Here is a 22,841-nt window from a genome sequence, read left to right on the forward strand (position 1 = left end):
CCTAACTGTGACAAATTAAGGGAAAGGATGGTGGAGTATGAAAAGCTTGATGGAAGCTTTCAATATGCAAAAAAACTTAGAATAGCATCAACACAGTTTGTTTTTTTCCCTCAGACTTTGTGCTTCATTCTGGAAAAAAAACAAGAGCACAGCATCTTGAATTTCTTCGTTGGGGTAATTTACAACCCAGTTACATTGTGCACAGCGGCTGCAGCTGCACACATCCTGTTACTTGAGTTCGCCATCAGTTACAGTTACAAATGAAACCGGCCGTATGTTGTCTTTCATAGCTGTTACTGTTCAAATCAAACACCTAAGTCAACAAAACGGTATGAATATTTACGACTCTTCAGTATGGGCTTTAAAAAAAATACCGTCATTTTGTTTTATTTTATTTTATTATTTTTTAATACCGTCATTTTAAATTCTTAGTTCTACTCTACTCAAATAGACTATAGTGGCAAATACATATCCAGTCCTTACTGTACTCCAGGTGCTGTTCTAGACACGAGTGTCACTCTTATGAGAAGAGTACACAGAGTAGTTGCAGCTTTTTTCTTTTTCTTTTTTTTTAGATTGATTGATTGATTGATTGATTTGACAGACAGAGATCACAAGCAGGCAGAGGCAGGCAGAGAGAGAGGAGGAAGGAGGCTCACCGTTGAGCAGAGAGCCCGCTGTGGGCTCCATGTAGGGCTCGATCCCAGGACCCTGGGAGCATGACCTGAGCTGAAGGCATTGGCTTAACCCACTGAGCCACCCAGGCACCCCGAGTAGTTAGTTGCACCTTTTAAGAGAATACAGCAACCTCAAGAAGAAGAAAGTGAGGGCAGCACAGTACACTTTAAGCACATGGAGTCTATAGACCAGTGTTCTCCGTATAGCACTTTTATACTGACATCTAATTTTATGAACTAAAAACCTTGTATAATTTTTCATTACTGTTCTAGAAAGGAAAGTGGCGTTTTTCAAGGACCATGTTCCACTTGGTCCTGTGCCTGACGCCAATTAACCAATAAAACCGTCCTCATTCTGCTGCTGTGAGAAATAAGCAGCAGCAGAAAAGGGATAATGACCTTAAAGCATAGTTCAGTTGTAAGCACAGTCAAGGAGACGGAAGGGAGACGAGTCCCTCCACACCGCCACTTTCCAGTGCCCTCCGCTGGGAGCACTCCTCATTCCCCACCCCCTCCCGCGGGCAGGAGCACTCGCAGAAGGGGCGCAGACTGGGCGGATCTTGTACCCGGCGAGGCTCTGGAGGCGGGGCCCCGGGGTTCCGGGGCGGTGCTCCCGGGAGCTGCTGGGCGGACTGGTGCGCCCAGGTCGGATACTGCCGGACGCCTGAGCGTGCAGGCCAGCGGTGGGCAGCTAGGAGGGAGCAAGCGAGCGGACAGTCTAGCGGCGTGCTCTCAGGTCACCGGCGGTGGGCAAGATGAGACCCGGAGAGGAGCGGCCCGTGGACGGGGGCGCCCACGCGGGCGTCTCCGAGCTGGAGCTGCTGAAGCTGCGCGCCGCGGAGCGCATTGACGAGGCGGCAGAGCGCCTGGGGGCCCTGAGCCGCGCGATCTGGAGCGAGCCCGAGCTGGCCTACGAGGAGCACCGGGCCCACGGCGTGCTGACCCGCTTCTTCGAGTGCGAGCCTCCGGCCGCCTCGTGGACGGTGCACCCGCACTACCACCTGGCCACAGCCTTCCGCGCCGAGTGGGGGCCGCCGGAGGCCGGCGCGACGCCGCGGCCGCTGCAGCTGGGCTTCCTCTGCGAGTACGACGCGCTGCCCGGTATCGGGCACGCCTGCGGCCACAACCTGATCGCCGAGGTCGGGGCGGCGGCCGCACTGGGCGTGAAGGGGGCCCTGGAGAGCCTCCCCGGACCGCCTCCGCCGGTGAAGGTGAGGTGGGGCCCTGGCTCGGGACTTTCAGCGCCTCTGCCCGGGCCGGGCGGGACCCGGGGATCGCAGGCCCCGGCGTTTCCCGTGCGCATCCGTCCCCTCGGTGTCCCGGCCTCGCCTTTGCCAAAAGGCAGAACGAACCCTTGGATAAAAGTCAATCGTTCTCAAGTTGTCGGCCCAGCGACATTTTTCAGACTTGTGTTTTGTTTTGTTTTCTCTTATGTAGTTGTAAACGATTGAGTAGACTCCCCCTAAGGAGAGAACTTAGAACCGAGCCTGGTTGTCGCTGTGATTTATTTTTGGTAACAGAGGTAACCGCAATTTGCTGACAAGGTTGTGCAATCTCTGAAGGAAGTACTTACTGTAGGGAAACCTATAGTCTCTCTTTCTTAGGCTCCAAAACATCTTTTGTTCGTGGCAGTCATAGGAGCTGTTGTGATTCGAATCATTGGTATTTGGATAGGAAGTTTTCAGTCATTAGAACTACCAAACCTCCCCACAAAGAGTGGGGAAGTGAATGAACATTTACTGCCCGGGTGAGTTCATCCTTAAATTTTAATATTTCATGATTTTAAGATATTTCTCCTTTAAGTGGGGGAGATGCTGTTTATGTCTATTATAGGGCGAGTTTAATCTTGTGTTACTGTGTTTTTTCAGATGGTATATCCTTCATTCTGTGAGCTAAGATACAGTCGTCTCCATTCTGCTTAAGGGCAAGACCGAGGTTTTCTTTTCATATTCTGTAGCCCATTTTTTTCCAGTGTCCGTAACTTTTCTTTTATCTTAACTGTTTGATCTTTTGTGGCTTATTTTCTTTAGCTGCCTTCTCTTTTCTGCTTCTGGGGGCTTGGTTTTGCAGCTGGCTAGGTTTTTGTTTTGTTGGGTGGGGGTGGGTGGGCGTGTCCTTTGGCATTGCTTGAAACACTGAAGAGATTTAACTTTAAGGAGGTTTATGCAAGATTCAGGGAAGTCACCAAATGTAACTTGAGAAGTCATCAGATTTAAGGAGTCAAGGGTTCGGAGTAAAAAGTAGGTTAATTTAAAAGTTGGAGTGCTTTATAGACTAACAAAGAAGGTTCAGCTTTGGGAAAAGTACACTTTTGAAGGGTAATGCGTAGTTTTAGCAAGGTTATCTTTCCTCTGTGAAAATGGTTTATGTTGAGTCCCTTAAAAAGCCAAGACTTTTTCCAGCCCATTTCATTGTATTCCTGTACATGACCTTGAAAGTATATTAGTTGTTTACAGATAATTTTTCTTTGTTTTTAAAAATTGTTTGACGAAGTTAAGCTTAAATATCAAAGTAAAATGTTTATTCTGTAAAGTTCTCTTTTGTTTAATTAGGTGTTTGGTGACCAATAAGTCTGCCTGTTGAACTGGTGGAATCGAATTAGTAAGTTTGTGTAATAGTTGGCTGTTTCTAACTATGGCATTAAGGTTTATTTAATGCTCTTCATAAAAGTTTAATGAGTTAAGACATTTTAATGAGGTATCTCAGTAAGGAACCAAAGTTCAGGCCTGATATCAGGACATCTAATCCCTGCTCTGCCTGGAGACTTGTTCTGTGTTCTGGGGCAAAACACTTCACTCCTTGCCTCAAAACCATCATCCCTGAAATGATGACACACATCACTCACCTACCTCACAGGGTTGTTGTGAGGATACCTAGTAAGTAATCAGAAAGTTCTTTACCAGTTTATGAATAATTATAATAATAAAATAAAATAAAAATATAATAATAAAAAGGTATATGAATAATTACATATATTACTAAAAGACTTAGTCAAGAAGAAGCTTTAAGAGACAAGTCCTAAAGAATTTGGAGGCGCTCAGTATATAGTATTTATCTTTTTTTCATCTTTGCCATTAGTTGTATAAAATTCAGTTATAAAATTAGGAAAAGTTTCCTTTTGTAGCTTTAGTGCATACTTGGCACGTAATTAGTATAATAATGTAAGTTAGAATTTGTGGTTAATTTAACATCATAGATTTATGCCCCCTGCATTATTGAAGTATCAGAGAACAAAACCTCCCTCCACATAGTTGGAGTGTAGGTTGTGAATACATATGCAAGGGAATCAATTTGATATTTTCCTCCGAGGATTTTTTGTTGTTTTTTTGCTCTGACACAGGTATTTCCTTCTAGGTTATTGTCCTGGGAACCCCTGCAGAAGAAGATGGTGGTGGCAAAATTGATTTAATTGAAGCAGGGGCTTTTAAAAATCTTGATGTTGTTTTCATGGCCCACCCATTCCAAGAGAATGCTGCTTACCTACCCGATGTGGCAGAACATGAGTGAGTGATCAAGTTGAAACAACTTGTGGAAAACAGACTGTTAAGATGTTTGCATGTCCTAGCTGGAGACTAAAACTCCATATTTAGGGGCACCTGGGTGGCTCCGTTGGTTAAGCGTCTGCCTTCTGCTCAGGTCATGATTCCACGGTCCTGGGATCGAGTCCCACGTCAGGCTCCTTGCTTGGCTGGGAGCCTGCTTCTCCCTCTGCCCTCCCCCTGCTTGTGCTCTCCCTTGTGCGCTTTCTCTCTCTCTCTTTCTGACAAATGGATAAATAAAATCTTTAAAAAAATTTTTAAAAAACCCCCTTCATATTTATACATTTAAAAAGTGAATTGAGGGGCGCCTGGGTGGCTCAGTGGGTTAAGCCGCTGCCTTCGGCTCAGGTCATGATCTCAGGGTCCTGGGATCAAGCCCCGCATCGGGCTCTCTGCTTGGCAGGGAGCCTGCTTCCTCCTCTCTCTCTGCCTGCCTCTCTGCCTGCTTGTGATCTCTGTCTGTCAAATAAATAAATAAATAAAATCTTAAAAAAAAATAAAAATAAAAATAAAAAAATAAAAGTGAATTGAAAAATGATGATGTGATGCCTTACTTGATTTCCTTTGAATAACATTTGGTAATCCTCTTCTAGTTGAGATTGAATATGGTATTCATAATGGGACTATTTAAGTAGAACCTGAAAAGTATCGAAATAGCAAACAATGTGTTGAACATATCCTTTTTTTTTTTTTAGATTTTTTTTTTTTAATTTATTTATTTGACAGAGAGAGATCACAGCAGACAGAGGCAGGCAGAGAGAGAGACGGGGATGCAGGCTCCCTGCTGAGCAGAGAGCCCGATGCGGGACTCGATCCCAGGATCCTGAGATCATGACCTGAGCTGAAGGCAGCGGCTTAACCCACTGAGCCACCCAGGCGTCCCAACATATCCTTTTTTTTTTAAGCTTTATTTATTTGAGAGAGAGAGAGAGCGCGCGCGCGCATACAAGTGGGAAGGGGCACAGGGCGAAGCACAAAGTGGAGCTGGATCCCATGAGTGAGATCATGACCAGAACCTAAACCAGGAGTTGGATGCTTAACAGATGGAGCCTCCCAGGCGTCCTAACACATATTCTACTTTAAACTGAGCAATCTGTTTTCTGGAAAATATCTATCCTTTAATATGGGGTTATCCTTGCAACTGACTAGGTATGTAAGAGGCAGCTTTATTAGAGTTGGGAAGAAAGCACACTTCTCTAGTTTATTGATTGTAATTTGAGTTCTTTGCAAAGAGGGTGAATTATGTTTCTGAGAGAGGATATAGAAACTAACCAGCTGTGGATTTTAGTGGAATTTGCCAGTAGATATTTTGCTGATTTGTCTGGTGTGACGTTTTATTTATTTCTCTCTACGTGGAAGAGCTCCCTTCTTTGGTACTTGGGAGCATGGATCGTTGAAGTGGTTTGAATTTTGTACACCAGAACTTAGAATCACAGTAGTTAATCGTCCACTTTGTGGGCCAGTCTCAAGGAGCCACTGCTCAGCGGTTTCTGGAAAACCACATATTCTCCCCTGTGGTAGCTAGGGATTAATAACTGAACCCTTCCAGCGGAGTTTCTCGCTTGTACTCAGTGATCTCACATCTCAGCATCTTATCAGGCCTTGTTTTCAGAGGATGAACATTTTAATGGTTCTGGTATCTTCATTCTTATCCCCAGGAGCTGGTGCTGTGGCAGTAGGGAGAATCTTTCCACTTTGGTTTTAGGGGTAGTGGATAGGAGGATATGTCTGGAGAACCTTAGAGGTTAGAGATCTCTGCCAATGCCTCTGCCTCTCACCTATTTCTGTTTTCTTTTACCTTCTCCCACCCTTAAGACAGAATTAGCTGAGCTTTGCAGACCTTTGATACAGAGTTACCACAATGCAGTGTAAAAGGAGACAGCCCCCTTTTTTGTAACTGCAGCATCTAATCCAGAATTGCATGTTTGTTTGACTTGAATTGTATACAGATTTAATTTGTACGGGAGGTCGACTGAGCAAAGATGTCTTTTTCTCTCTTTTGGGAGGAATGCCATCTTCGTGTCAGTCACTGTGTTACGTAACAGTAAGCTATAACTAAGGTGCATAAATTGTTATGTTGTTCCTACAAATGATTTGCAAATAAAAATTCCAGCAGTCTGGGGCACCTGGGTGGCTCAGTGGGTTAAGCCCCTGCCTTCGGCTCAGGTCATGATCCCAGGTCCTGGGTTCGAGCCCCGCATCGGGCTTTCTGCTCAGCAGGGAGCCTGCTTCCTCCTCTCTCTCTGCCTGCCTCTCTGCCTACTTGTGATTTCTCTCTGTCAAATAAATAAATAAAATCTTAAAAAAAAAAATTCCAGCAGTCTGATTGAATTCTGAATACTTGTTAGGTAATTCTAATTATAGTACCTGGATTTTCTTTAGCAATTTTGAAAAGAGTAATTCCAAATGACATTTTATTTCCTAGCATGACTGTAAAGTACTATGGAAAAGCCTCCCATGCCGCTGCGTATCCCTGGGAAGGATTAAACGCATTGGATGCTGCCGTTCTCGCCTACAACAATCTGTCTGTGTTGAGACAGCAGATGAAACCAACCTGGAGAGTCCATGGTACAGATGTCAAATGTTGCATGTGATAAATAGTGCTTAATATAGTTCAGTGCAGTGTAATTAGTATGTGAGTTTTAAAAATTGGAAACATTTTATGTACTTCATATGAATACTCCAAACTTCTTAAACATTTTCAGAAATTCATGTGACAGAATCCTAGGATGTTTGTGTATATTGGGTAAGATGACAGTTAAGAGTATTTATGCATAAATTGAATGGTCATTTTGAGATAGAAATAATTGGTTTTATGTGAGGACATACATGCTTTCTCTGGGTATTTGAAAGTTGAATCTTGATTTTCCAGTTAACCTCACTGTCTTTTAATGGTAACAGATCATTTCCTCAATTTAAAAAAAGTTAGGGGTACTGGTTTTATTTTGTCAAGTGCTGTTAATCCTCAGTAACATCTTATAAAATTATGTGTATTACCTTAATGTAACAACAGTAGTAAAATACTGTTTTGAAGGTACGAGTTTATTTTTTAGTTTATTTTCTTATGATTTGGGATATTGTTATACTTTAATATCTGTTCTTTACCTGATTTTGTTGTAGGCTGAAGTTAGTTTATAATTGCACTTTTGCCAATTTTCTTAGTTTTTTTAAGAGAAATATGTAGAAATAATATTTTTGAAAGCGGGTCATATAAATTTAGACTTTGTACTTATATTCTAGTTTCACTTTGAATGGATAAATCTTCCTTCTCGTTGTAGTTCCAAATAAATGCATTTGTTTTGACAGTTAATAGTGCTTAATGATCTTTGACCTGCTTTGTTTTCTTGCTGGTGTAAAAACTATGTTCCCATAATTTATATGCCATTTAAAATATTCACTGGATTCTGGAAGTACAAGGGTAATTACAGAATCTTATACCACTTTTTTTTTCCCCTTAGGTCAAAAGTTTCTCAAAATATACAACTGTAAAGAAGCCTACTGAAATAAAGTTCTCTTTCAGAAGGCTGGACAGTTATAAAAGTTTTTAATAGCTTTATAATCATGCAACATAATTTCTTAACATTATATAAATTCCTTAGAATAAAGTACACAGAGACAATTTTTTCCCTATTAGCTAGAAAGTATTACTTACTTCACTGTGTGTATAGAAACTTTTGTGCAGCACGTCAAAATCTTTGATTGGTAAATCTGTGAAGCTAGTGAATTTAAATTGTTTTCTTCATGTACATACTGGCTGAAAACTTAATAGGTATATTTTAACCTAAAGAAATGGTCTCCAAGCTCAATTTCAGTAATTTGGTTCTTTTTATAGGCATAATAAAAAATGGTGGTGTAAAACCCAATATCATTCCCTCTTATTCCGAATTAATCTATTACTTCCGTGCACCCTCAATGAAAGAACTTCCAGTTTTGACCAAAAAGGCAGAAGATTGCTTCAGAGCTGCAGCTTTGGCTACTGGGTGTACAGTAAGAACTTTTAAGAGTTAATCTAAGTTATAATCAGAGGTATATATGTGGGCTGGGGTTGTTTAGTTAGAATATTACCAAGTTAGATTAGAACCGGGGGCGCCTGAGTGGCTCAGTTGGTTACGCATCAGACTCTTGATTTCAGCTCAGGTCATGATCTCAGGGTCATGAGATCGAGCCCCGTGGGGCTCTGCACTCAGCTCAGTGTCTGCTTGATATGCTCTCTGCCCCTCCCCCACCTCACAGGTATACATGCACATGAGGTCGCTCTCTAAAATGAATAAATAAATCTTTTTTTTTAAAAGCTATATTAGAATCTACCTTGCCCCTTTTTCATTTGGCAATGTTTTGAGTATGTAAAATCAGTTGACTGAGTAGCTGATGTGAAGGTCTTTAATTCTTACTCATTTTACTCAGTGCCCACATAGGAAGGACCACAGTCCTCTTATTACACTGTTCTTGGAATAACTCTTCATAGGGCTGAACTCGACTCCCTGTTTTTTTGCAAGTTATAGCCTTCCTTTTTGGCAGTTATGTTTTAGAATTACTCAAATAGGCCTATAAAGGGAACTTTGGGGCAAAATCAGCAAAAGCTATTTTTGGCGAAATTACAGGTATTTGTAGCAATGATATAAATACTTATGGCTTCCTGGAAAGTTAAAATAGATGCAGAAGTTAGTGAGGAAAGTTTGTTCATTTGAACCATGAAATCAGTGACATTTATGTACTAATCATACAGGGCATACAGTAGAATGGGAAGCTTGAGAATTACGTCATCTTGCCCTGGGAGGGTCTTGGGGTCCCGTCACAGAGCCAAGATCTGGAATAGGTGCCTCTTAGCCTACTGATTTTGTAACTTTTGGAAACATTATTACTGTCTTATTATTTCATCTGTTTAGGCCTCCATTTTCTCTTAAAAAATGGAGATAATATAATCTATCTTCAGGTTCTTGTGAGAATTAAATAGGTGTTTGTTAAGAGTTAAGGCCTAACTCTCATCCTTACTAATTTATTTGTTCTGCTCTCCTTAGACTGGAGATGTGTGATTTATTCAGCTAGTGAATGGTGTCTCACAGAAGCAGTGATTCTCAGGCAGCATAAATGTCCAGAGAGGAAAAAAATCATTCATCCCTTATTATTTATAATTATAATAAAAATATTTATAGAATAAATGCATGAGCTGTTATCATTAGCTAGTATCACAAGAGGAATATTCCTTTAGGATGAGGTTCATTGTTATTAGATTTTAATCTATATTTTAGAGAGTCTCTTAATAATTTTTTATATATTGGCTGACTTGTAATATATGACCAGGTTGTCATGCTTTTTTTCTTTTTCTCTTTCTTTTTTTAAGAACTGTTTTGTTTGTTTGTTTTTAAAGATTTTTATTTATTTGACAGAGATCACAAGTAGGCAGAGAGGCAGAGAGAGAGGAAGGGAAGCAGGCTCCCCAGCGAGCAGAGATCCCGATACGGGGCTCGATCCCAGGACCCTGGGATCATGACCTGAGCTGAAGGCAGAGGCTCTAACCCACTGAGCCACCCAGGCACCCCCAGGTTGTCATTATTTCCAACGTAGATATTGCTAAGAATAGAAGAAATGTCCACCCTGCCATTTTATAATTGGCTTTTACTAGTGTTACTGGTATTACCTTTAGTTTGAGGAACTGTTACCCATTTGGATTTAATCAAAACAAAATCTGTAAATCCTCTTAACTGGCCACCGATAAACTGCTTGTAAATCTTCATACACCGAAATACTGAAATTAATAAGTGAGGCCTGGGGGCGCCTGGCTGGCTCAGTCGGAAGAGCATGCAGCTCTTGATCTTGCGATTGTGAGTTCAAGCTCCACATTGGGTGTAGAGATTACTTTAAAAAATGAATAAATAATAAGTGAAGACCATAGTCAGCCCTTCTTCATTGTGAACCTTCTGTCCTTCTCTCAGGGTACCTGTAAACCTTTCAGGCAGTGGTGGCAGTGTCAGCTTGTATTTTGGATATAAGTAAAGCTTAATTTTTTTCTTGTAGAGGCTACAGCCTAGAGCAGTGTTTCTCAGTGCCTGGTTTTTGGACCACCTGCAACAGAATTACTAGGAGGTGCTGGTTAAAATGGAGATTCTTGGGCTCCCCCCGCACCCTACTGAAGTTACAGAAGTTGAGACTCACTGGCCAGTAGAGCGAGGTGACATTGTGTGGTTTGGTGCATAGATCACATAAAGGAAATAGGGTCCTAGGGAAGTCTCATTGAAGAAAATACATATTTTTTAAAGGTAAAATATTTGAGAGAGTTTATATCTGGAAGGGGAAGTGTGCCCTTAGAACTCCTGCTGGTTTGAAAATTAGATAGTGAATGAGTTTTTTATTTCAAAATTTATTTTATAATTTTTTTTTAGGTAGAAATAAAAGGTGGAGCCCACGATTATTACAATGTTCTTCCCAATAAGAGCCTGTGGAAAGCTTATATTGAAAATGGAAAAAAACTGGGAATAGAATTTATTTCAGAAGACGCAATGCTGAATGGCTCTTCAGGTAATTAAGTTCCTTCATATATACTATATTGTGCTGTTTGAGGAAGGAAAATACCATTTTTGGCTAAATGGTTTTGTTTGCAGCTTTGGAGATAGGGGGTTATTGCTCTTGTTTTTAATATTTAACATTTTTAAAATACATTTTAAAAATATACTTAATATATAATTTTTTAATATTTAATATTTTTCACAAAGTTAATGGTTACGGGAAAGAAACTAATGAACTCTTCAGTGAATATAAAGTGTTAAATGAGCAGATTTGTTTTTAGAAATAGCCAGCATACTTTTTCCTTTGTATTCTAAATACTTCTAGTGTTTAATTTGCTGAGTTCTAATTTTCAGTAAGCTACTTAAAGGAGAACTAGAATTTTGATTCACTGTCAGTCATCAGTAGGCAGGCTAGCAAGTTATAAGGGGGCATTCCAGTTTTTGAGGTGTGACTATTACAGTTGTTTACTAATAGTTGTTCAGTAAGTAACTATTAGGATTTAAGTAGTTATAAGTGTATTGGGGGTTATTTTAGATTTTGTTCCTTTTAAAAGCATCATTACTAATATGTTTGCATGTTAGAGCTGTTCTCCTAAAATACAGTAATAGATGTTGATGAAGTGGACTTAAAAGGACTTGGCCATAGAAATGGGGGTTGATGTCATTTATTGAGATGAGTTCAAGAGAAAGCAGGTTGGGGTATGGTAAGTTGGTACATATTATTAGTATGTAAAGTTTGAGGTGCTTATGGGACTTCTAAGGGGAGCTGTTCAGTAGCCTGTTGAATCCAGAGCCTCCCAAAGATGTCTAGATTGGAGATAGAGAAGTTGTATCTGAAAGGTGATTGAAAACATGGAAGTTTTTGGGGTCCCCCAAGTACACAGAGAAGGAACGCAAAGATAACTCCCTAGGGATGACCAGCACTTAGGAGACAGGCAGAGGAAGCAATTTAGAGGAGACAGAAAGCCAGACAATCAGGAGAGAGTCAAGTCGTGGAGGCCAAAGGAGTAGAGAATTTCTAGCAGGAAAGGAGTGGCAAATCATGTCAGGTGCTGTAGAAATTGGGTAAGTATAGTCTGGTGTTCATTGGACTAACAATTAGAAATTCATGGCTTGTCTTACCTTTTCAAGGATCTACTGATTTTGGAAATGTCACTTTTGTGGTTCCTGGGATTCATCCATATTTTTACATTGGAACTGATGCCTTGAATCATACAGAACAATACACTGAAGCTGCAGGTAAGTGTTCTTAGAAGTGACCATGTTGGGCGCCTGGGTGGCTCAGTGGGTTGGGCTTCTGCCTTTGGCTCAGGTCATGATCTCAGGGTCCTGGGATCGAGTCCTGCATCGGGTTCTCTGCTTGGCAGGGAACCTGCTTCCTCCTCTCTCTCTCTCTGCCTGCCTCTCTACCTGCTTGTGATTTCTCTCTGTCAAATAAATAAATAAATAAAACCTTAAAAAAAAAAAGAAGTGACCGTGTTGGTGTATGCTCTGTGGTAGTAGTTGCCTGTTTGGTTTAGCCTATTGTTACTTCATTATCTAATGTGATCTCAGAGAATCCTGTATTGGGGTGGGCATTTGGAGAGGCAGTTTTGATATCAAGGGCTAACCTGAAAACCAGTCACTTATAATAAATATGGAGGTTTTTCCATTTATTTTCTCTACCTTTTAGGTTCACAAGAAGCTCAGTCCTACACTTTACGTACCGCCAAGGCTCTGGCAATGACTGCATTGGATGTTATTTTTAAACCAGAGTTGCTAGAGAGAATCAAAGAGGACTTCAAGTTGAAACTTCAAGAAGAAGGGTTTTCAAATACAGTAGAATAAAAGGAAGATTTAAGAGGCACTTATGGATAATTGAGAAGTAATGATTTTTTTTCTTTAATATTTTTTAATGATGGAGGAGGGCATCCTTAATTTTTAGTGTTAAGGGATTCAAATTCCTCTTACCTGAAACGTGAGGACATGATGTAGAGAAATCACATGACCTCATACCTAAAATGAAAGTTTTCAGGGGCGCCTGGCTGGCTCAATCAATAGAGCATGTGACTCCTGATCTCAGGGTCATGAGTTTGAGCCCCACACTGGGCGTAGAGTTTACTTTTAAGAAATTAATTTAAATAAATAAAATGAAGATTTTCACAAATCTATGTTTGATGCAGTTGTGATCTTTTAGGAGTTGATATGTGATGGCATTTCTTTCTTCCAAGATTTTAAGTAATCTCTACACTCAACGTGGGGCTCGAACTCATAGCCCTGTGAGATCAAGAGTCACATACTCCACCGACCGAGCCAGCCATGCACCCCTGTGATGGCATTTCTTAAACAACCTGGATGATACATGGTTTATCAGTAATAGTATTTTATAAATTCAGTTGTTGTATAAGTGTATTTTAAAAGATTCAAGGGATTTCAAACTATATTCAGAACTGACCCATGAAAGATTTTTTTCTTTTGGTCTAGGGTTGTGAAATAGTTTAAAATTCAAGTACTAAACTTAGGGAAGGTTCATTTTCAATATCTGACTATATCTGCTTTAGTTTAGAGAATCTTTTCGTTGATATAAAAGCAGGTTTTAATCAGAAATGCTGTAGGAAACAACTAATAACTCAGGTACAAAGAATAAGCTTCAGTTTTACCAGTTGAAGGAAAATGAAAAATTTTTGTTTAATTAACTCTGAGAAGTGACATTAAAGTGCTATTCCTAATTCCATATTTCTGTAATAGGAAAAAATGTAGATGGATAGGGTTAGACTCTTTCTGTGAAGTGTTTGCTTAGTAGTTCAGTGTGTTCTAGAGGGGCTTAACGAGAAAGGAGCAAAGTCTATTTGCTTTGAATATTAATGTCATATAAGGGGGCACCTCTACCCAGTACCCCTATTCAGGCTTCTACTCAGAAGCCAGCCTGTCCAGTTTACTAAGTATAGAGGACAGAATTCTAAGCCTCCTTAAGCCCCATGGTATCTCAATACTAGTTTATTTATTTATTTATTTTAAAGATTTTATTTATTTATTTGACAGAGAGAGATCACAAGTAGAGAGAGAGGCAGGCAGAGAGAGAGAGAGAGAGAGAGAGGGAAGCACGCTCCCTGCTGAGCAGAGAGCCTGATGCGGGACTCGATCCCAGGACCCTGAGATCATGACCTGAGCCGAAGGCAGCGGCTTAACCCACTGAGCCACCCAGGCGCCCCTCAATACTAGTTTAAAAGTATGACAAGTTTTTCTTGGTTCTTAGGGTAAATTTCTTGAACATGATAAAAGAATGTGAAAAAAAAGTATCTGGTACAGCAAATACTTTAATCTGTGAATATAGTAAAGCTCTAGTACTCTTTATTTTAAAGGGAGTCTTCAAATTTGAGTTTATTCCAAAAATGGAAGATAAAAGAGAGACAAGTGTTTGACCACTCTGTTACAAGCAAGTCACTCAGGACCCCTGAGCCTTGAGCTCCCCATTTGGAAAGTTACATCACTCATCCTTACAGTCCTTTGAACCTGTAATTCCTATTCTGACATTATTTAAAGTTGAAAAAAAGAGAAGGAGAGTTAGTAGTTGAGACTTGCTTTTCTTCTGTATCAAGGGACTACAAGCTAAGGCCTCATTTGGCAAGCACCCGCTTTTATATGACTAGCATGCTAAAAATAATCTTTACATTTTTAAAGAGTCCTAGGGGGAAAAAATACCAGAGACCAAGACCAGATCACGTGACCAGTAACACTGAAAATGTTTACTATCTGGGATTTTGTGTTAAAAAAAAAAATTGCCAGTTTCTGTCTTACATAACAGTAAAATAAAACCGATTTCTCTTTGACTTCTGTCATATAATCAGATCTTCTCCTAGGATAGAACTTCAAGCCAATTGAAAACTCAGAGAAAGGGGTTTAGATGGCAGTGCCCTGGTTTAATGCACTGGCGGTTTGTCCTGGTCTGGAGTTCAGACGTTTGTTTCTTGTAGCATTTACCTCATTCTGACCTACAGCCTCCCTGATGCCTTAAGAGGGTCCTCTCTGCAAGCCAATCTTCTGCTCTTCACATCAGCTTTGAGACGGGTCTTGGGTGCCACACCCCTTCTGATTATTTGTAATCTCAAAGAGCCTTGGTCAGTATAGATTTTACAAACAGGAGAAGGATCCGCAGAGGCTTCCGGCTGAGAACTGGGTATGTCCAAGATGGCCGGTTTCTGTAGACGGAATTCGTTTCCTCATTATCAACTTAATAAATTTCCCAACTACAGGTTTTAAATTCCTTAACGTAAGTCCCGCACTCTGAGGAACACGGTTGTATTTTCTAAAGCCTCAATAACATCCTAGAACAGGGATTGTTAGCAGGTAACCAACACACTAATAATATTCTCCTGTTTTTTGGGGAAGTGTCACAAGTTCATTGTTATTCATACAAAGCATTTGTGTTTTGTGATTGATTTACTTTTTAAAGATGAATTAGAGAAAATTTCAGGTTAGCATTCCATCGTTACTGACTCACTCCGGCTCTAGAAAATACTCTTGCGTGAGAGAATGAGGTGAGGGCTGAGGCTGGAGGCCCAGGGTCATCTGCACCAGCGCTCTCCGCCATAACCTGGAGCGCGAGACTGGCACTGATCTGCCATGAAGATTTGCGTCCCATCTCGGTTTCCATAATATTTTATTTTCCTTCCCATTTTTGAAAAACTTGGTCAGAATACGGGTTTATTCGTTGGAATATGTCGTGGATTCATTGTGTCAGAAAAAAGGTTGAGAACTGATGCTCTACAGTCTACGTAGAGGTACTTTTTTTTTTTAGTACTAGATTGAAACTTGACATTTCGTATTACTTTACTAGTCTTTAATAGAATCTGGATTTGTTAATCCCTTTTTATTTTTTATATACCAGTGAGTTATTTGAGCCACATATAGCCATACTATAAAGCATAAATAAACATATATATAAATGCTGGAGTCAAAAGTCTCATTCCAGAGGAACCAATGATCACTAATCCTCATGATTTGAATGTAAGAGACTGACTCCTTCCTTTGTAATGATAGATTTTCCTTTTGGAATGAAGCTCTTTTTAGAGTCATGTCTCCTCAGTAACGGTGCTGAATCCATAAGCATTTCTAGTTGGCTTAAATTTCCCTTGTTGGTTGGTCCTCTCAAGATATATTAAATCTCCAAAGATTTGGGAAGAGAAAGGAAGCACTAGATTTCTGATGAACAGTGTCACTTTTAGACAAGAAACGATTATATTTAGCTCTTTTTATTTTTTTATTTGACAGAGAGACCAAGCAGGGGGAGTGGGAGAGAGAGAAGCAGACTCCCTGCAGAGCAGGGAGCCAGATGCAGGGCTGGAACCCAGGACCCTGGGATCATGACCCAAGCTGAAGGCAAATGCTTAACCAACCGAGTCACCCAGGTGCCCCTGTATTTAGCTCTTTATACTTAAAAGGTGATTGCATATTTTTCGGAGGTTAACAAACAGAAACCTTTAAGAATTCTAATTTTGGAAGATGGCGGAGAAGTAGCAGGCTGAGACTACTTCGGGTAGCGGGAGATCAGCTAAATAGCTTATCTAAAGATTGCAAACACCTACAAATCCAACGGGAGATTGAAGAGAAGAAGAACAGCAATTCCAGAAACAGAAAATCAACCACTTTCTGCAAGGTAGGACTGGCGGAGAAGTGAATCCAAGCGACGGAAGATAGACCGCGGGGGGAGGGGACCGGCTCCCGGCGAGCGGCAGAGCAACGGAGCAAAATCAGGACTTTTAAAAGTCTGTTCCGCTAAGGGACATCGCTCCAGAGGCTTAACTGGGGTGAAGACCCAGGCCGGTTAAGCGCGGCCTCAGGTCCCGCAGGGTCGCAGAAGGATCGGGGGGTGTCTCAGTGTCGCAGAGCTTACTGGTATTAGAACGGGGAAGCCGGCTGCAGAAGACAGAGCCGAGGAGTGACTCTCAGCTCAGGGTTGCCTTGAACCGGTCGCAGGCTCGGTCAGCTCGGAGCGCGGCCGGAGGCCAGGGTGACGGGAGTCATTTGGCGCTGTTCTCTGAGGGCGCACTGAGGAGTGGGGCCCCGGGCTCTCGGCTCCTCCGGGCCGGAGACCGGGAGGCCGCCATCTTCATTTCCCGTCCCCCTCCGGACTCTTACGGGAAAGCGCTCAGGAACAAAAAGCTCCGAAAGCGAACCCGAGCGGATGACCTCAGCGCGGCCCCGGGTAAGGGCGGTGCAACTCCGCCTGGGCAAAGACGCTTGAGAATCACTACAACAGGCCCCTCCCCCAGAAGATCAACGGAAACCCAGCCAGGACCAAGTTCACCGACCAAGGGAACGGCGGAATTCCAAGGAGAAGAAAGCAAAGCACGGAACTCATGGCTTCTCCCCATGATTTTTTAGCCTTGCAATTTAATTAATTTTTTTTTCTTTTTCAATTTTTTTTTCTTTTTCTCTTCTTCTGCTAAATTTTTTTTACTTTTACGTTTTCTTTTTTTTAACGGTTTTTTTAAATAGTTTATCTAATATATATATATTTTTTCCTCTTTTTATATTTTTTCTTTATCGGCTTTCTTTTTTTAATAGTTTTTTTTTTTTCTTTCTTTCTGAACCCCTTTTTATCCCCTTCTTCTCCCCCCTCACAATCAGGATCTCTTCTGATTTGGCTAAAGCATATTTTCCTGGGGTTGTTGCCACCCTTTTAGTATTTTACTTGCTCCTTCATAAACTCTTATCTGGACAAAATGACAAGGCGGAAAAATTCACAACAAAAAAAAGAACAAGAGGCAATACCAAAGGCTAGGGACCTAATCAATATAGACATTGGTAATATGTCAGATATAGAGTTCAGAATGATGATTCTCAAGGTTCTAGCCGGGCTTGAAACAAGGCATGGAAGATATTAAAGCAAACCCTCTCGGGAGATATAAAAGCCCTTTCTGGAGAAATAAAAGAACTAAAATCTAACCAAGTTGAATCAAAAAAGCTATTAATGAGGTGCAATCAAAAATGGAGGCTCTCACTGCTAGGATAAATGAGGCAGAAGAAAGAATTAGCCGATATAGAAGACCAAATGACACAGAATAAAGAAGCTGAGCAAAAGAGGGACAAACAGCTACTGGACCAAGAGGGAGAATTCGAGAGATAGTGACACCATAAGACGAAACAACATTAGAATAATTGGGATTCCAGAAGAAGAGGAAACAGAGAGGGGAGCAGAAGGTATATTGGAGAGAATTATTGGAGAGAATTTCCCCATATGGCAAAGGGAACAAGCATCAAAATCCAGGAGGTTCAGAGAACCCCCCTCAAAATCAATAAGAATAGGTCTACACCCCGTCACCTAATAGTAAAATTGACAAGTCTTAGTGACAAAGAAAAGATCCTGAAAGCAGCCCGGGAAAAGAAGTCTGTACGTACAATGGTAAAAATATTAGATTGGCAGCAGACTTATCCACAGAGACCTGGCAGGCCAGAAAGAGCTGGCATGATATATTCAGAGTACTAAATGAGAAAAAACATGCAGCCAAGAATACTATATCCAGCTAGGCTATCATTGAAAATAGACAGAGAGATTAAAAGCTTCCAGGACAAACAAAAACTGAAAGAATTTGCAAATACCAAACCAGCTCTACAGGAAATATTGAAAGGGGTCCTCTAAGCAAAGAGAGACCCTCAAAGTAGTAGATCAGAAAGAAACAGAGACAATATACAATAACAGTCACCTTACAGGCAATACAATGGCACTAAATTCATATCTCTCAATACTTACCCTGAATGTTAATGGGCTAAATGCCCCAATCAAAAGACACAGGGTATCAGAATGGATAAAAAAACAAAAACCATCAATATGTTGCCTACAAGAAACTCATCTTACACCCGAAGACACCTCCAGGTTTAAAGTGAGGGGGTGGAAAAGAATTTACCATGCTAATGGACATCAGAAGAAAGCAGGAGTGGCAATCCTTATATCAGATCAATTAGATTTTAAGCCAAAGATTATAATAAGAGATGAGGAGGGACACTATATCATACTCAAAGGAACTGTCCAACAAGAAGATCTAACAATTTTAAATATCTATGCCCCTAACGTGGGAGCAGCCAACTATATAAACCAATTAATAACAAAATCAAAGAAACACATCGACAAGAATACAATAATAGTAGGGGATTTTAACACTCCCCTCACTGAAATGGACAGATCATCCAAGCAAAAGATCAACAAGGAAATCAAGGCCTTAAATGACACACTGGACCAGATGGACATCACAGATATATTCAGAACATTTCATCCCAAAGCAACAGAATACACATTCTTCTCTAGTGCACATGGAACATTCTCCAGAATAGATCACATTCTTGGTCCTAAATCAAGTCTCAACCGGTATCAAAAGATTGGGATCATTCCCTGCATATTTTCAGACCACAATGCTCTAAAGCTAGAACTCAATCACAAGAGGAAATTTGGAAAGAACCCAAATACATGGAGACTAAACAGCATCCTTCTAAAGAATGAATGGGTCAACCAGGAAATCAAAGAAGAATTGAAAAAATTTATGGAAACAAATGATAATGAAAACACAACAGTTCAGAATCTGTGGGACACAACAAAGGCAGTCCTGAGAGGAAATATATAGCGGTACAAGCCTTTCTCAAGAAACAGAAAGGTTCTCAGGTACACAACCTAACCCTACACCTAAAGGAGCTGGAGAAAGAACAAGAAAGAAACCCTAAACCCAGCAGGAGAAGAGAAATCATAAAGATCAGAGCGGAAATCAATGAAATAGAAACCAAAAAAACAATAGAACAAATCAACGAAACTAGAGCTGGTTCTTTGAAAGAATTAATAAGATTGATAAACCCCTGGCCAGACTTATCAAAAGAAAAGAGAGAGGACCCAAATAAATAAAATCATGAATGAAAGAGGAGAGATCACAACGAACACCAAAGAAATACAGACAATTATAAGAACATACTATGAGCAACTCTACGCCAACAAATTTGACAATCTGGAAGAAATGGATGCATTCCTAGAGACATATAAACTACCACAACTGACCAGGAAGAAATAGAAAGCCTGAACAGACCCATAAACAGTAAGGAGATTGAAACAGTCATCAAAAAATCTCCAAACAAACAAAAGCCCAGGGCCAGACGGCTTCCCGGGGGAATTCTACCAAACATTTAAAGAAGAACTAATTCCTATTCTCCTGAAACTGTTCCAAAAAATAGAAATAGAAGGAAAACTTCCAACTCATTTTATGAGGCCAGCATCACCTTGATCCAAAACCAGACAAGGATCCCAACAAAAAGAGAACTACAGACCAATATCCTTGATGAACACAGATGCAAAAATTCTCGCCAAAATACTAGCCAATAGATTCAACAGTACGTTAAAAGGATTATTCACCACGACCAAGTGGGATTTATTCCAGGGCTGCAAGGCTGGTTCAACATCCGCAAATCAATCAATGTGATACAACACATTATAAAAGAAAGAACAAGAACCATATGATACTCTCCATGGATGCTGAAAAAGCATTTGACAAAGTACAGCATCCCTTCCTGATCACAACTCTTCAAAGTGTAGGGATAGACGGCACATACCTCAATATTATCAAAGCCATCTATGAAAAACCCACCGCAAATATCATTCTCAATGGAGAAAACTGAAAGCTTTTTCCGCTAAGGTCAGGAACACGGCAGGGATGTCCGTTATCACCACTGCTATTCAACATAGTACTAGAAGTCCTAGCCTCAGCAATCAGACACAAAAGGAATTAAAGGCATCCAAATCGGCAAAGAAGAAGTCAAACTATCACTCTTCGCAGATGATATGATACTCTATGTGGAAAACCCAAAAGACTCCACTCCAAAACTGCTAGAACTTGTACAGGAATTCAGTAAAGTGTCAGGATATAAAATCAATGCACAGAAATCAGTTGCATTCTCTACACCAACAACAAGACAGAAGAAAGAGAAATTAAGGAGTCCATCCCATTTACAATTGCACCCAAAAACTATAAGATACCTAGGAATAAACCTAACCAAAGAGACTAAGAATCTATACTCAGAAAACTATAAAGTACTCATGAAAGAAATTGAGGAAGACACAAAGAAATGGAAAAATGTTCCATGCTCCTGGATTGGAAGAATAAATATTGTGAAAATGTCTATGCTACCTAAAGCAATCTACACATTTAATGCAATTCCTATCAAAGTACCATCCATTTTTTTCAAAGAAATGGAACAAATCATCCTAAAATTTATATGGAACCAGAAAAAGACCTCGAATAGCCAAGGAATATTGAAAAGAAAGCCAAAGTTGGTGGCATCACAATTCCGGACTTCAAGCTCTATTACAAAGCTGTCATAATCAAGCCAGCATGGTACTGGCACAAAAACAGACACATAGATCAATGGAACAGACTAGAGAGCCCAGAAATGGACCCTCAACTCTATGGTCAACTCATCTTCGCCAAAGCAGGAAAGAATGTCCAATGGAACAAAGACAGCCTCTTCAATAAATGGTGTTGGGAAAATTGGACAGCCACATGCAGAAAAATGAAATTGGATCATTTCCTTACACCACACACGAAAATAGACTCAAAATGGATGAAGGATCTCAATGTGAGAAAGGAATCCATCAAAATCCTCGAGGAGAACACAGGCAGCAACCTCTTCGCCTCAGCTGCAGCAACATCTTCCTAGGAACATCACCAAAGGCAAGGGAAGCAAGGGCAAAAATGAACTTTGGGATTTTATCAAGATCAAAAGCTTTTGCACAGCAAAGGAAACAGTTAAAAAAACAAAAGACAACTGACAGAATGGGAGAAGATATTTGCAAATGACATATCAGATAAAGGGCTAGTGTCCAAAATCTATAAAGAACTTAGCAAACTCAACACCCAAAGAACAAATAATCCAATCAAGAATGGGCAGAGGACATGAACAGACATTTCTGCAAAGAAGACATCCAGATGGCCAACAGACACATGAAAAAGTGCTCCATATCACTCAGCATCAGGGAAATACAAATCAAAACCACCATGAGATATCACCTCACACCAGTCAGAATGGCTAAAATTAACAAGTCAGGAAATGACAGATGCTGGCGAGGATGCGGAGAAAGGGGAACCCTCCTACACTGTTGGTGGGAATGCAAGCTGGTGCAACCACTCTGGAAAACAGCATGGAGGTTCCTCAAAATGTTGAAAATAGAACTACCCTATGACCCTGCAATTGCACTGCTGGGTATTTACCCTAAAGATACAAACGTAGTGATCCGAAGGGGCACGTGCACCCGAATGTTTATAGCAGCAATTTCTACAATAGCCAAACTATGGAAAGAACCTAGATGTCCATCTACAGACGAATGGATAAAGAAGATGTGGTATATATACACAATGGAATACTATGCAGCCATCAAAAGAAATGAAATCTTGCCATTTGCGACGACGTGGATGGAACTAGAGGGTATCATGCTTAGCAAAATAAGTCAATCGGAGAAAGACAACTATCATATGATCTCCCTGATATGAGGGAGAGGAGATGCAACATGGGGGGTTGAGGGGGTAGGAGAAGAGTAAATGAAACAAGATGGGAGTGGGAGGGAGACAAACCATAAGTGACTCTTAATCTCACAAAACAAACTGAGGGTTGATGGGGGGAGGGGGTTGGGAGAGGGGGTGGCGTTATGGATATTGGGGAGGGTATGTGCTATGGTGAGTGTTGTGAAGTGTGTATACCTGGCGATTCGCAGACCTGTACCCCAGGGGATAAAAATATATGTTTATAAAGCTGTAAAAAAAAAAAAAAAAAAAAAAGAAAGAAAGGATGAATACCCAAGTTTTGTAGCAACATGGACGGGACTGGAAGAGATTATGCTGAGTGAAATAAGTCAAGCAGAGAGAGTCAATTATCATATGGTTTCACTTATTTGTGGAGCATAACAAATAGCATGGAGGACAAGGGGAGATGGAGAGGAGAAGGGAGTTGAGGGAAATTGGAAGGGGAGGTGAACCATGAGAGACTATGGACTCTGAAAACGATCTGAGAATTTTGAAGGGGTGGGGGGGTGGGAGGTTGGGGGCACCAGGTGGTGGGTATTTTAGAGGGCACGGATTGCATGGAGCACTGGGTGTGGTGCAAAAATAATGAAT

At 40.7% G+C, this 22,841-nt stretch overlaps 1 protein-coding gene across 2 annotated transcripts; it reads left to right on the forward strand.

Moving 5' to 3' along the window:
• The first annotated feature begins 1,283 nt into the window (after positions 1–1,283).
• PM20D2 (peptidase M20 domain containing 2) lies at positions 1,284–13,685 on the forward strand. Of its 2 annotated transcripts, XM_047733764.1 has the most exons (8): positions 1,284–1,888; positions 4,032–4,180; positions 6,642–6,784; positions 8,049–8,203; positions 10,597–10,732; positions 11,851–11,958; positions 12,392–12,583; positions 12,930–13,685. In XM_047733764.1, the coding sequence occupies exons 1-7, from the start codon at positions 1,433–1,435 to the stop codon at positions 12,544–12,546; spliced, it is 1,302 nt and encodes a 433-aa protein (XP_047589720.1). In that variant the 5' UTR covers positions 1,284–1,432; the 3' UTR covers positions 12,547–12,583; positions 12,930–13,685. The 2 variants fall into 2 exon arrangements, with proteins under 2 accessions (XP_047589720.1, XP_047589719.1); XM_047733763.1 differs by lacking the exon at positions 12,930–13,685 and having other exon boundaries at positions 12,392–12,903.
• The last annotated feature ends 9,156 nt before the right edge of the window (positions 13,686–22,841 follow it).

Source organism: Lutra lutra, chromosome 6, assembly GCF_902655055.1.
Source record: "Lutra lutra chromosome 6, mLutLut1.2, whole genome shotgun sequence".
NCBI lineage: Eukaryota > Metazoa > Chordata > Mammalia > Carnivora > Mustelidae > Lutra > Lutra lutra.